The following is a 14,360-nucleotide window of genomic DNA, read 5'->3' as shown; positions in this document are numbered from 1 at the left end:
GCCGCCACAGGGCCGGGGGAGGCGAGCGCGGCCTCGCCGCGTCCCGGGCGGCCGGCGGGGGAGGAGGGGGCCGCGGCTGCCACAGGCAGCCCCGACCCCATCCCCATCCCCGCGGCCGTGCATCCCCGGGCCGGCCGTGCCGGTGCCGCCCCTCGGCCGCGCCCGCCCCCTGGCTGCCTGCTCGGCGGCGCGGCAGTGCCGGCGGGACTATGGCTGCGGAGGAGGTGCTGCAGGGCGCAGACCACTACAAGAGCGAGATCGAGCGGCTGACCCGGGAGCTCTCCGAGACGACCCACGAGAAGATCCAGGCGGCGGAGTATGGGCTGGTGGTGCTGGAGGAGAAGCTCACCCTCAAGCAGCAGTACGATGAGCTGGAGGCGGAGTATGACGGCCTCAAGCAGGAGCTGGAGCAGCTGAAGGAGGTGAGCCAGCCCGGGCTTTTGTCTGGCCCCGCCGCCGGGGGCTGCGGGCAGGTGCGGGGCGCCCCACGCGTGTCCCTGCCGGGGGGCGAGCGGGGACGCGATGCTCGGGGCCAGGAGCGGCTGCGGGCTCCGGGCTCCGCTCCGGGCGCGGGGAGGAGGGGTTTCCCGGGGCCGAGGATCGGCCGGGACCGTGGAGCTTAAGGACGGATTACACGAGATCGCAGCCCCCTTGCCCTGAGAAATTTCCCCGGGGCTGCGCTCCGGCTGCTGCCGCCGGCAGCCTCAACTTGTGGGAACAGGCGTTTGCAGCAGGGGAGGGTCCCCCCGCTCCTACCTGCACCGCATCGCCCGAGGCTTGTCTGGGAAGAGCAAAGGAACCAGTGGGATGAGAGCTGGGCCAACGCAGTGCATAAGGAGTCGGGATCTCTGTAAACAGCTGTCTGCAGTGCGTGAGGAGAGAGACAATTCCTTTTGAAGTTATTTATAGACCCGCTTTAGTCTGCCAGTGAGGGGAACCGCTGCCATTGGGGGGGGACACTCTCGAGGTCACCCATCAGTGGAAATTAAACTTCTGCGTCATGCTGAAAGGGTGAAATATATGATTAGCGGAGTGATTTGGGATTGTCTTTCAGATGTGTTTTTGTAACACTCAAAGTATGAAGTAGGTGGGTGTTACACCTTGCCTTTCAGCTCTGCTAAACATGACTCTGTCTCCGACAAATCATCACCCTCCCTCTGTTCATCCTTTAGGGAAGTAACTTGAGGCTGATAACAGAGCACGTACGTGGGAGCTATGGAAGGGCTGTGTGTGCACACGTATGCAGCACTCACAGCTCATGCTGTTTTTATACCGTCTCAGAGTGTAACTGATTAGGTTTTGTAAACAGAAGCTAAAGCATTAAACAGTTATTCTCCTAAATTTAGAATGTATCTTTTTATTCTACAAAAAAAAAAACCCAAAACAAAATAAAAAAACCACCCCTGCTATATAGAATGTGCGGAAATTCTGTTAGAATTAATGACATTTCTATTAGAAATCATGAACATATTCCATATGGAGGAAATACACTTAAAAAACTTAGGTTATTTCTCTTTATGTTCTTTAGACTACTGACTGATGCCCTTCTAGAAGTGTTTTTAATAAAATAAGGGTTTCATTTTACTTGCAGGTAAATGAGTTATGCTACAGACTTGGTTCAGTGTCCAGAAGAGTTGAGAACATTTTATTTTCAATATGAAGAATAAAGCTGTTTTTCAGAAAACCTATTGGTCTCCTTAAACTTGATCTCTGCCTTCCTGCACCCCTGAGCCTATGGAGTAGGCTCAGAACTTTTGAAACTAGTAATCACAGAGTGAGGGATAGAGATACATAACTTGGCACTGGCACGAAGGCAGTGCTGTTTGAAATGACCTGACAGTAAGAGAGGAACAGAATTAAAAGGGCAAAGTGCAATGCAGTTTCTAAGGAAAAGAGGAAGAAGAAGAAGGAGATAAGCAAAGCTGCAGCTAGCTGTTATCCCACCATAACCATGTACAAAAGAAGGCTGATGAGAAGTCAGGATGACACATGTCCATGGATAGAAGAGCTAGTGCAAGGAATCGAGTTGAAATTATGAAACTAGAGGGATTAGTCAATGCAATTAATTGAAATCAAAGATGGGCACAAACTCTTCCTGTTTACCTGTCCTTGAAGTGCATGCTCTGCAGCCCAGAATATCTCCTGTGGGGCCATGCCTTCATGCTGTGCCAGCCACAGCATGGATACTGAGGGGATATTCACAGAGGGAGGAGCAGGAGAAGCCCCGTAGCTTGCCTGATGCCAAACAAGAGTGGAGCTTCTCCAGTTTCCAATCCAGACCCAGGGCTCTCAGTTCCAGAGCTCTCCTTAGGTAGGGCATTTCCATTCCCTGCCTAGGCTGCAAGCACTTGTTTTCTTGCTTTTAACCTTTATAGCAGAAACCACACTGATTCTTACTGCATACACACTTTGCGAAGGAGAATTTTCTCTTAGCTCTTCCTGTAGCTGTAATCTGTTTTCTACTTCTGTGTTAGCACCTCCATTATGACAGTTCCCTCAGCACAAGTCAGGCCTGTAATGGTGAGACACAAGCAAATGGTGCCTCCAGCAACACCAGTGAGGCAGAGTTCAGATAGTTCAGGCAAATTGTCCTGTGGAGTGTAGATGTAGGGCTGTAGGGTTCTGTCTGAAAGCTCTTAAGGGGGCAGAGAAATCCAAAGACACATTTTTGGTTTAGTAAAGCACCATCCAAAATGTGTGTAGGAGGGTTTTTGTGTCCTTTGTCCAGTAGGCCCTTGCAAGAACATTCTGCCCAATGGTAGGACATCGAATGCCAAGACTGACCGACTGACTCAGGAATCTGTGCTGTGCTCCTACTTCACTGCATTTGCATCCTCTTTGAAGCCATATTGGGGCATAGAATCTAGGCCTTAGGTTTGTTCTAGAATAAGCAGTTTGTCCATTCCCAAGGAATAGTAGGGGCAAGAGGGTGGCCAGGATTTTGTTAAGACAATTACTTCTCCTTCTGCAGACCACCTCTAAACAGATTCAATTACTGGGGTTGACTTTTTTTGAGACAAGTCTTAGTTTTTAAAGAGTTTTATTATTGATTGCTTGTGTTCTGTTGTTAGGACCTCATTGTATGTATTACTCAGTTGAAGAGCTGCCTATCTTTAATTTTACTCAGCCATGGTTTGGCAGACTGGGATCTGAAGTCTTCTCCCATCCTCCTTGGCAATCCAAAACTCCACTGGACATCAGCAGTCCTTTTCCATATAAATGGCAATACCTCTGCTATACAATAATTTCCATCATTGCAGAGTGAAATGGGAAACTAAGGCCATTATAGAATGTTGAAGTAAAAGCAAATTACAATCATTTACATTAAATATTAATACTTGTATACAGGATATATGCTATCCACTCTGCAATATGAATTGTTTTGGTAACCTCTGATGTTTCTTCAGCTGTGTTCAGAGGTCTCTGCTTTAGCCTAAGATTTTGATGTTTTGGTCCATGGGATAAATTTATGTTTCAAAACCACTGTTAATATTTAAAGCTTTATTAATTTTGATAGGGTTTGGGTTGTTTTTGTTTTCTGTCTGAAAATGATGTTTCTCTAGTCAATTACATCTCAGTCTAGTAGAATTTTGGATCTTTGGTGAAACACTATCATTTTAGGGCCCCTGTTACAAATGATACTTTAGCTGATGCGCCTTTTAATCTATAGTCTGTAAAAATTCAGAGACTAGGACTTGTTGCTATTAGCCATGGGATTGAAGGTAGCTTGTTTTCATTGTCTTGCTGAGTTGGGAGTTTAATTACCATCATCTTTTATGTAAAGCATCTTCCAGTGGTTTTATTATATCTGGCATTACATGTTCATATTGCATTTGCTGTAAGAATAATGTGTGTTGTTAGTTCTGTTTCTTTTATTGGAAGTGTAAAATGGCTTCATATTGATCTTCTTGCCTGTTTACTGTAGCTGTCCCTGCTTTAGCATGTGGGTCCCTTCCAACCTCAGCCATTCCATGATTCTCTGATCAGCCACTGGACACTGGTGCTCCATAAAGTTTTTAAAGCAGAGAAATAGCAGTCATATCTGTTCATGATTAAATGGGGATGGAAGGCTTTGGTGTCCAACTCTGCAAGAGTTAGGCCTGGGAAATCCTAGCAGAGATTTTTCTTTGGGAATTGTCCTGGGTTGACTATATGATGCTTTTATCCCCAATCGTCTTGTTCTGTTTATACTGAATAATAAGTTTTACACCTTTAAGACTCTTCCAGAGAGTGAAGAGGGGAATCAAATCATGAACATGGCAGCTGTTCCTCTCCTTGACTCCCTCTCTGACTGACTAATTTAGGCAATATCTCACTTGGCTTCTTGGCTTTTATATATTTCATTCTATGGAGACAAACTCTTCTGGGTTGCACAGGGCACTGACTATCTGATTTCCAGGCAGTTTGGTGCTTGCTTTATTTAAAAGCAAATTATCCATGGTAAATACTTGGAAACGAGACTAGTGGTGGGCAGCCCTGTCCTTGGCAGGTGTTTGTTTTCTTTACCTCACAGAAATGTTGTATCAATGATTAGGAAGTGCTTACTTGGTTTACTAATAGGGCTTCCAGAAGTAATTCTTCGTCTGTGTCTGAAAGAGTTTTTTGAGGAGTAGAGCTGAAGGTCTCTCTGACAGCTTCTTTTCTGTTCTGCTCTTCCTCGCACTATTTCAGCACAGGTGACTCAATCTCCATCTCTCCTCTTCTGAAGTGATGCTACCCCTCCAGCTCCCCCACTGTTCTCCAAAACCTCTCACCCTCCTGCTGCTTGAATCACCACTGCCTCTTCCATCTTTGAAGTGTAAATTTGGTGGGACTTCTCTGGATCCAAAAAGGCTGGCGGAGAGGGAGGCTCCTCCCAGAAAGTATCCCAAATACAGCCCTCTTAAATGTGGGTTCTTGTACATGCCTGTCTACATCATAGGATGCTTAGGAAAGTGTGAAGCGGCTCATAAATCACACTGAGATGTTCTAAATTCTCCCCAAAGCTGAATGTGTTCCAAATGTGGAACTTGGGAGCTGTGAACTACTGCCATCTCAGTATATCTTTACAACTCCTTCCAGTGGCAGCATCTGTGGGCTTGTGTTGGATGAAGCAAAACATTTTCGGCATCTCATCCTGATCTCACCATTTTGTCCTTGGTGCCTGCTCACGTTGTGTCAGTCAGAAAGGCAGTGCTGCCCAGCACCCAGCTCAGAGATGAGGACATTCAGTTATTACAGGCTGGGGACTGACTGACTGACTGACTGACTGGGGGTCAGGTCTGTGGCAAAGGGAATCTTGGAGGACAGTAAGCTGAATGTTGGACAGTGGTGTGTCCTGACACTGAGAATTCTATCAGCATCCTGGACCTTTAGTAGCAGAAGCAGAGCTGGTAAGTTGAGAGAAGTGGTTATCACTTTCAAGCGGGCAGTTGTTAAACCACACCTGGAAAACAGCCTCCAGTTTGGGTGCCCTTAATCCAAGAAAGACACGGATAAACTGGGCTGCATTCAGCAAAGGACCACCAAGATGGTCAAGAGCTGAAGCACTTGCCCTGTGAGGAGAGGCTGAGGGGCCTGAGCTTCTTCAGCCTGGGAAAGAGAGGGGTGTGAGGGACCCAGCATCAGCCTGTCCATGGACACAAAGTGTATTGAGATGTCAGAGCCAGGTGTTTTGTGGAAGTGCCCTGTACCTCTTAGTGGGAGGCCTGTCACTAGTGGTATCCCCCTAGGGTTAGTACTGGGTCCAGGATTGTTTTAACTTACTCATCAGTGACTCAGATGAAGGGGCAGATGCCTCCTCAGCAAGTTCACTGCTGACACAAACCTGGGAGGAGTGGCTGATACCCCAGAGGGCTGTGAGCCCTTCAGAAGGACCTCGACAGAGATGGGAAAGATGGGCACAGAAGAACCTCCTGAAATTCAAAAAAGGCAAGTGAAGGATCATGTACCTGGGGAGGGATAACCCCATGCACCTGGCTGGGTGCTGACCTGCTGGGAAGCAGCTCTGTAGAGAAGGACCTGGGTGTCCTGTTGGACAACAAGCTGTCCATGAGCCAGAATAGTGTCCTTGTGGCAAAGAAGGCCAGTGGTGTCCTGGGGTGCATTGGGAAGAGCATTGCCAGCAGATTGAGCGGGGAATCCTGCCCCTCTACTCAGCCCTGGTGATGCACATCTGGAGTGTAGTGTCCAGTTCTGGGATCCTCAGGACAAGACAGACGGTGCTCCTGGAGTGGGTGCAGCAGAGGGTGACAGGGGTGAAGGGACTGGAGCATCTCTCTTACAAGGATGGGCTGAGAGAGCTGGGTCTGTTCAGCCTCGAGAAGAGACAAAGGAGAGGGGACCTTATCAATGTCAGTAGTATCTAAAGGGAGGGTGTAAAGAGGATGGACCGGGTTCTTCCTGGTGGCTCCTGAGCAATAGGACAAGAGGCAATGGGCAGAAATTGTTGCACAGCAAGTTCCACCTTAACATGAGGGAGAACTTCACTGTGCAGGTGACTGAGCACTGGAAGGGGTTGCCCAGAATGGTTGTGGAATCTCCTTCCCTGGAGGAAGGAAGGTTGGAGTAGCTGACCTCCAGTGGTCCCTTCCAACTGCAGCCATTCTGTGATTCTGTGAAGGGTGGGAAGACAAGAGATAACTGACATAAATTGAAACTACACAGGTTCATACTGAATTTAAGGTAGATCTGTTTCCTGGTGAGCACAGGCAGTCCCAAGTGTGGCCCAGAGAGGCCATGCAGTCTCTTTCCATGGAACTTTTCAAGCCCCAACTGGATACAGCCCTCAGGAACCTGGTCTGAGTGCAGGGCTGGTCCTGCTGTGAGAGGAGGTTGCACTAGGGGAGAAAGGGGGCAGACAGCAAGGGGCCTTGAGCCGTGCAAAGTCTCTTAAGGGTGCTCACTGTGCACAGTTAAATTCGAGTGATGTGTTGCTGTGAGTTACACTGTACACTGTACACAGTCAGGTCCTGCCTGGAAACAGTGACTGTCAGCAGGCCCACAGCCTCACTTTGTGCTTGAATTTCATTTTCTCTTGCTTGTTATTAAGTCTGCAGTGACCTGGGGTTACTAAGGGTGGAGTTTGATGTGCTCATCTCTCAGCAAGACAATCCTACATATCCCTCTGTCATTCCTGCCCCTGTTCTGGCTCTCAGCTGTGCAACTGTTCATACTGTCACAGCAGGGTAGGAAACTAGCCTCAGTTAAAAATAACTGAGGAGGGGTTCTTGCTGTCTGTAACCCAGATTGGTTTCATCATCTGATTCACAATACCTCCCAGGGAACTGTTTTACCTTTGCCTAAAAGTCATCATGAGGAGAGGAGTGAATGCAGAGGGAAGAGGGGGATACTGATGTTAAGAGAGATGCTCATCAAATTACATCACGATTGCTTCCTCCAAGAGGAAATGAATCCTGTGCATTAGCCTACAGAAAACATAAGCAGCTGAAATCATGTTAGGGGAAATTAGGACTATTGTTGGAGCTTTGGCAGCATGCAAAGAAAAATGTAGATGAAGCTTTTGGGTTTTTTTCCAGGAACCTGTATTCCCAGTTGCTCTCGGTAATTGTGTTTTATCCTTAGCAGCCAGTACAGATGAACATGCAATATTAGTCCTCCTATGATAGCCAGCCCTTTAGCAGGAATGGTCAGCTTTCAACACTGGGGGCTCATGTATTCACAAAATAAATCTAAATCTTCAGTTTGTTTTCTCCCAATAGTTAAATTATTTTTTTATTTTATTCTTTCATCAAATAAATCTCTTTCTAATCTGAGAAATTCTGATGGAATCAGTCATCTGGGTTGAACTCCTCAGAGATGAATGGAAGTTACAACTGGATTTTATGTCACAGAAAAGTAAATTTTCCATAGATTTTCTAGTAAATATCGGATTAGTACCAAATCTAATATGACTGATTGAGGTGTTAATGGGTGAGCCACGCATTATCATTATGAACTACTTCCTGTGTAAGGCTTACAAATGTAAAATTAGGGGTCACAGGAGAGATTTTAATCTGAAGGTCCCCATCTGTTTGGAATTAGGTCTTTTTATAGTGGATTAGAAAAGAAATAATTTGCTACCATCTTTTGACCTTCCTTTAGGTGAAATACTTTTTCCTTCCCTTCTGTGTTGCTTAGTGGATTTTATTTTCAGGGTGTGTGTGTGCAGTCTGTGTGGGCAGCAGCATTCAGGGCAAACACCTGGCTTCATTGAAAGTGCAAGAGGGGCAAAACAATGGTGGAGAAAATAAGATTTGGCATAAAACAGTAATTTGTGAGCATTCATCATGGTAAGATGAGGAGCATTCTCAAAGTCAGAGTGAATTTGCACCTGGGCAACTTTTATATACCTTATGCAGTTGGCATTTGGAGGAAAATGCATGCAAGATCCTGTGTTTTTCTGGCTGTATTGAGTGAGGGCTTCTAGAAGAAGAGCTTTCTTCTTGAGATTAAATGTGGTTTTTCTTCAGTACCTCTTAAGTTTCTGCATCAGTGTTTTCTCCATATGGACAATGAGAGTAAAATCCAAATTGCCACTTGCCCCTGCTTCCCTTTTGCCTCTGTTATAGATTTCCCTTCCCTCTTTGTCTCATACCTGAGGGGGTAATGTTTAATTCAGTACAATCCTGTACTGTACTTTTTTTTGGGGGGAGGGATGATTTTAAATTATAATGGTAGAGACTGAAAAGCATGCATTCATTCCTGCTGAGCTGTCTTACATTCATTGTGACTTTCATAGCCTTCTTCTTTCCTCATTTCCTTGAGAATCAAAAACACTCATTTTATGTGGGAGGAGAGAGAGTATTTGCCTAATTTAGAGGAATTGATATAGTATGTAGAGACATGAATGTGCCCTTTGTCCCTTTATCATTTGCATCTCTCACAGCAGATAATTATGAGGAGAAACCAGCAATTTTTTGTACTGTACTGTGAATGCAGTCTGTGAGTACAGACCAGCTACAGATGGAAGTAGCTGGGACTGGTCAGAAGGTGAAAAATGTGCCTGAGCAAGGGCAGGAGCCTGAAGCTGAGGTAGGCAGGTAGAAATTAAGCCAGGTTGCAGACCAGTGTTTTGTTGGTGTCTCTACTTCTCTGCAGAGAGTAGTATTTAAAATAATTTTGAGATTATAATATTTATGCTTCTGAATTTCTTTCACTATCAAAGTTTAATTAACTTGGTAGTTAAAAGAAGGAGCAGGCCACTGTCCTAAATCTATGGATTTGGGACAGACCTATGAGACACCAAAAGGCTTTCACTAAGACTGAAATGTGTCCAATCCCATTTTCTTCATCCCTCTTGGGGTTCCTCCCTCTCTGTCTGCAGCCTCATTCTCATTCTTGCACAGTGCTTGTCTCCTGCTCATGATGGTTTATGTGCTTTTAGATTTTTTTTCAATCTTTGCCCTATATCTTACTTGATGTCCATTTGCTGCTCTCTAAGATGTGGAACTGAATTTTTTATATTAAAGAGCCTTTTTGTCATTGTGTGAATGTAAGAAATCTGGCCATTTTAGGCAGATTAGACCTTCCATACTATGCTCAGATATTGTAAGGACATGAGTGGCTCCTAGAAATGTTTCAAAATACTTTGAAATGTTGTTTTAGCATGGACTGAAAATGAAACAACCAAGGATTTGTCCACTCTGCTTTGTAGCAGCCTCACCATTAATATCATCCTTGGAAAGATCACTTTTAGGGCAGCTTTAAAATCAGATTGGCTGTGTGGATGCAAAGGAAGAAGACACCTTTCCATAGGGCTTTAGGAAACTCAACCCCCTTTCTAAAAAGAAAGTATAAATATTGTATGGTTTCTGGAATTATTTGTTTAAGCCTATACAGGACATCTGATGCCCAGTGAGGTTGGATAACACACTCAGACCTTTTGATCAGCACTGGGAATGGGGCCCATTATCCATGTGGTGCTGCCATACCTTCTCCACACCCTTGCTCCCCTGAATCACACCTCAGTTTCCTCTGCCCTGTCTTCAGCCCATCTACACAGCCAGTAGTTCTCCAGCTGATAGAGACAGCACTGTGCTGAGCCAAGAAGCATCAAAGACATCCTCAGTTAGCAGAGCTGGTCACCTTTCACTTCAGTCAATCACCTCTGGGGATGTCTCAGCTGAATTATATAAACTTTCCTTCCTGGTGTTTTGGGTTTTTTGTCTGTGTTTGTTTGTTTTTAATTCTGTGATATCTCAGAGCTCAAAGGTAGCAGGGGCAGTGCTGTGCATTTGATTTGTACTCTGGGAAGTCTGTCAGCACCAAACAGGCTTTCCTTGGATGCCTTAGTCACTCTGGATGGATTTAAATGTCAGTGTACTGAGAATGAGCTGCACAGTGCTGTTTGTCATCACTGGCTAATGACTGATTGCCACGGAGGGAAGCTGGAAGCTGCTAATAGCTGCAGTTTTAACTTCTGTTTTGGATACTTAGAGGGGGAAACCCAGCTCCTAGTAGTTGTAAAGCTCAGATAGGAAGACAAAAGCAGACTTTTAAGGATAAAGATAGGAATTTGGGTCAGGCAAAGAGAACAGGTGTCTTGGTGAAACAATTAATTTGTAAAAGCTTGGCTGTTGGCCAAACATGAACACAGCATGATTTGGATTTTGTCTTCTCAGGACTGGAGTGTTGTCTAGTCACACCCACAAGGCAAGGCGCAGGATGCCAAACTGCACTGAATCCTGGCCCTGCCCAGAAAGGTAGAACTCTCAACCTTTTGACAACCTTTTGAGTGTTAAGAGAACTGGAGCATTTGGTCTGGAGGCAGATGGGAGAGCTCACAATTGGGTTAAAGTGCCTGTGTAGTCATTGCCTCTGGTTCTCAATTTGATGGCTATGCCAAGATACTTAACTGTATTGTCCAGCTTGAATCTGTGATTCTTTTTATTAAATATGGGTTCTCAGTAGCTTGTTGTTCCTATAATAAATAGTATTAATAAAGACAAGCTTGTGGGGCTTTTTTTTTTTTTAGGTGAGTAGGAAAAGTTTTGTTCATACCCTGAATGCATTATAGTTTTTACAAGGCATTAAATGTTTGCTTGGTTCTGGATAATTCCAGGTGACTGCACAGCAATGGCAAACACGCAGAGCTCACCTGAGTTTAGTTGAAGGGAACATTTGCATTGTCCTTTCTTTCTTTGATAACTGCTTGTAATTCCCACCTACAAACAGTTAGGAAAGGTTGGATTTAAGCGTCCCATGTGAAGAATGCTATCTCTAACAATATACCCTCTATTCAGGGCTGTGCCTAAGAATCATTTTTAGCAGGTATGACTCCAAGACCAATGCTGAAGTCCTGCCTCCATGGGTAAGTCAAAGATAAAAGGAAGCAGTGATTTATTGTTGAATCTCTGCCTACCACATATTGGCAAACAACACTGTCATCAAGATGCAAGGGATAAAATGTGTTACAAACTGAAAATTCAGATTTCTTCCCACCAAAGTGGGAAGAACTGGGATAATTATAATTATTGTGTCTCAAGCATGTGATCTTTGTTCTTGTAGCTAAATGAGTTGTCATAACTCTGCTGAGCTTCTGTGACTGCTTATGTGCATGCACTTGACCAGCCCCAAATGTGTAAGAACAAGGTGAAAAAGCCCCCACAGCCAAACACAGAACACAGCAGAAATCTGAAGGAAGGAGTTTTCAGCTGACACGGACCTTCCATCTGCAGTAAGCTAAAAATGTGCACTAGATCAATTACTAATCCATAAAATCTTGGTCATAAATCTAGGTGCTTGGTGACAAATTTTAAAGTAAATTGTAAGGATATGGTATGAAGGACTGCTCTGTGAAATAAAGTGTATGGTATATAAACGTTAGAGAAGAGAAACAGAATTTAGATGGAATGTAATTGTCTGTGTATACCAGTAAGGGAGATGGAGTCTCGTGGCATTGTTAGGAGTACATTGCTTTGGGCATTAGGTAATTCCATTTCTTGGGCATTAGGTAAGCTTTTAATTTCTCTGCCAGATAAGGGCTGATGGTTGCCATCTGGTAATAACAAAACTTTCACTTAAGATGCTGTAAGCTCAGCTGTGTAAAAATAGTAGCAAATCTAGAACAACACAGTTGAGGGACAACATTTCTTCCAAATGTGCTGAATTTAATGTTACAGTAATGCTGTAGATTCTTAGATGCTTTGTATTCACAAAATAAAATCCACATTAAAGTAACAGAACTGAATTATCAAGTTTAGATCAGATTTGGAAATTTGTCCCCAAAGTCTGTATTTCATTTGTATTGGAAAACATTGGGTTTGCTTTATGAAGCAGGCTGAGCAGCTTTGCACTGAAACCTATATTTCTAGACTTCTTTTGCCCACATACTTTGAAATTACAAATCACATACCTGAGTAATTGTTGTGATACATAGGCTCCTGGCTTGAAATATTTTTGCTGTAGTTATTTAATACTGTGTCATGATTTGTAATTTAAAGTATTTTCTGTCTGATTGCTTGTGGAGAGATATTTATTCAAGAACAGAAAATGCAATGATACCTTGATTATAGTTTTAGCACTTCTGTTGGAAAAGTACTTTACTCACAGGTTCCTGGGCTGATGTTAGAGACACTCAGAGTCATGCCTGTGTTTTTATGGTTGTTGAATTTGCTTTTTTAGCAGATTAGACTGATGAGAAGACATTTAAACCTAAAATGAGCCTTGTTTGGGTATACATAACCATTTTCCTGGGTATAACAGACAGAGCTGCAGGTGGAGAGCATGCTGTGCTCACTTTTTATTCCATAAAGGTCTCTCAGTTGCAAGATGTTTCTTGAAGTGTGGGCCCTGGTTTCTGAACTAGTGAGAACCTGAGGTAGGCACCCCCAGCTGATGCTGGGCTGGCTACTGAGAGCTGCTGCTTTGTTGCCATCACTCAAGGATGGGCTTGTCAAATATTCCAGTCGGAAGGAGCGGGTTTGGGAAAGGGGATCCTGAATTCTGCCCCAAAACCCAGCAGCAGAGATTCTTCTCCTGCCATCAGTTATTTTTGTAGCAGAAAGTAATCTACCATTTGAAAAGGTGTCCAAAATCTGATAAGCAACACTTTTAGGAGCCTGCAGTCCGATGGTTTGTGCTGTCTGTGGAGAAGGGAATTGCAGCTTTGCAAATGGCAGTGTAATGAATAGTCAAGCACTTACCAGAGCACTGGCACTGGATGGATGCAGGGAAAAGCCAGAGGGAGTGAGTCAGCATGACCTTGGCTGCTGCCAGAGTATCACATCCAGCCTCCAGGGGCACTGACATTGGTTGGGGTCTTTAGTGGAAAGAGACTCTGGTGAAATCAAACCTGCTGCAGTAATTAACCACTACTCGTGTGTGTCTGAAAAGTGTCACTTGCACACAGAGTAGTGTGCAAAAAACCATCAACTTATGCCGGTTGTAGTTGTTCAAAGGTGGTTTTGTTAGTAAGCAGGTCTAGTTCTTTGTTACCCTGTGGCAGCACAGGCTGCACTCCGGGAGAGCAGAAACAGCCTGAAAATTCGGAGTGCTGCTCCTTCAGTGAGTGGCATTTGGCACGCTGAGTCCCAGCAGGGTGGGATAAATTGTTATTTATTGCATGACAGTAACACCTGGGGATTCTGCAATGCCTGGGACAAGGAGTTGCAGGTGTATAAATAGAAGAATGGAGATTTTACTATGGAAGCAGGACTTTGTCAGGGATTTGGTATTAAGGAATAATAAGGGGGATTTACAGATAAGTAATAGAGACGTCCAGAAGCTGTGGTGGGATAGGTTGTTCAGCCATAATTTCAAATGAAATCTGTGACTAAATCACAAGGAAGACATGGATTTTTCTCAGATTCAGTCCAATAATTTATCTTCCAAATCCTTCCATTTAAAAAAGCTGGTCAACCAGAAAGCAAGAGCAATCAAGTGCCCTGTGCTCACTGCCCAGGGTGTGCACTGGCAGTGTCTCCCACTGGTACCAGGGTGACCAGTAAGGCCATTTAGGAATGGTGTAATGGTAGTTTTGCTACTTTATCACAATCAAAGCTAAAGGAAAAAGGAGGATGAAAAAAACTTAGATAAACCTCTTCAGTTTCTCAGTTCATTATTAGGCAGGGTTTCCCTTAGAGATCACTGGCACCTCATCAGAGCATCCCATTCCCTGTGGGCTGTACTGTCCCTTTGTGGTCCCCTCCCACATACTCTGCTGATACAGAGAGCGTGTGGAGTACTGGGGTCCTGGAATACATCCCCATCTCTCACCCTGAGCTGCCCTTTCTGCTTTGCTCTTTCCCCCTTTGGAAGCTGACTGCTCCTGGCTGCCATCCCACAGCTGGTTACGGTCTTCCTACTGCTTCCCACTTATCTCTTCCTGAACCACAACTCTTCTCTGCTGAGACTGAGATTTTCACATCAGCATTTACTAA

The 14,360-nt window shown here is 44.6% G+C and overlaps 1 protein-coding gene across 1 annotated transcript in view; it reads left to right on the top strand.

The window, feature by feature from the left end:
- Positions 1–41: 41 nt before the first annotated feature.
- LOC121353384 (protein bicaudal D homolog 1-like) overlaps positions 42–14,360 on the top strand; it is a gene marked incomplete at its 3' end in the record, with an annotated part of 82,545 nt that continues 68,226 nt past the window's right edge. Inside the window, exon 1 of the mRNA XM_041467187.1 lies at positions 42–422. Coding sequence (XP_041323121.1) covers positions 210–422 — 213 coding nt within the window. The remainder of the gene's footprint in view (positions 423–14,360) is intronic.

The sequence above is a fragment of the Pyrgilauda ruficollis genome, unplaced genomic scaffold (genome assembly GCF_017590135.1).
Source record: "Pyrgilauda ruficollis isolate IOZ18807 unplaced genomic scaffold, ASM1759013v1 scaffold201, whole genome shotgun sequence".
In the NCBI taxonomy this organism is placed as follows: Eukaryota; Metazoa; Chordata; class Aves; order Passeriformes; family Passeridae; genus Pyrgilauda; species Pyrgilauda ruficollis.
The sequence above is the reverse complement of the archived record's forward strand: the minus strand, read 5'-3'. Positions and strand labels throughout refer to the sequence as shown.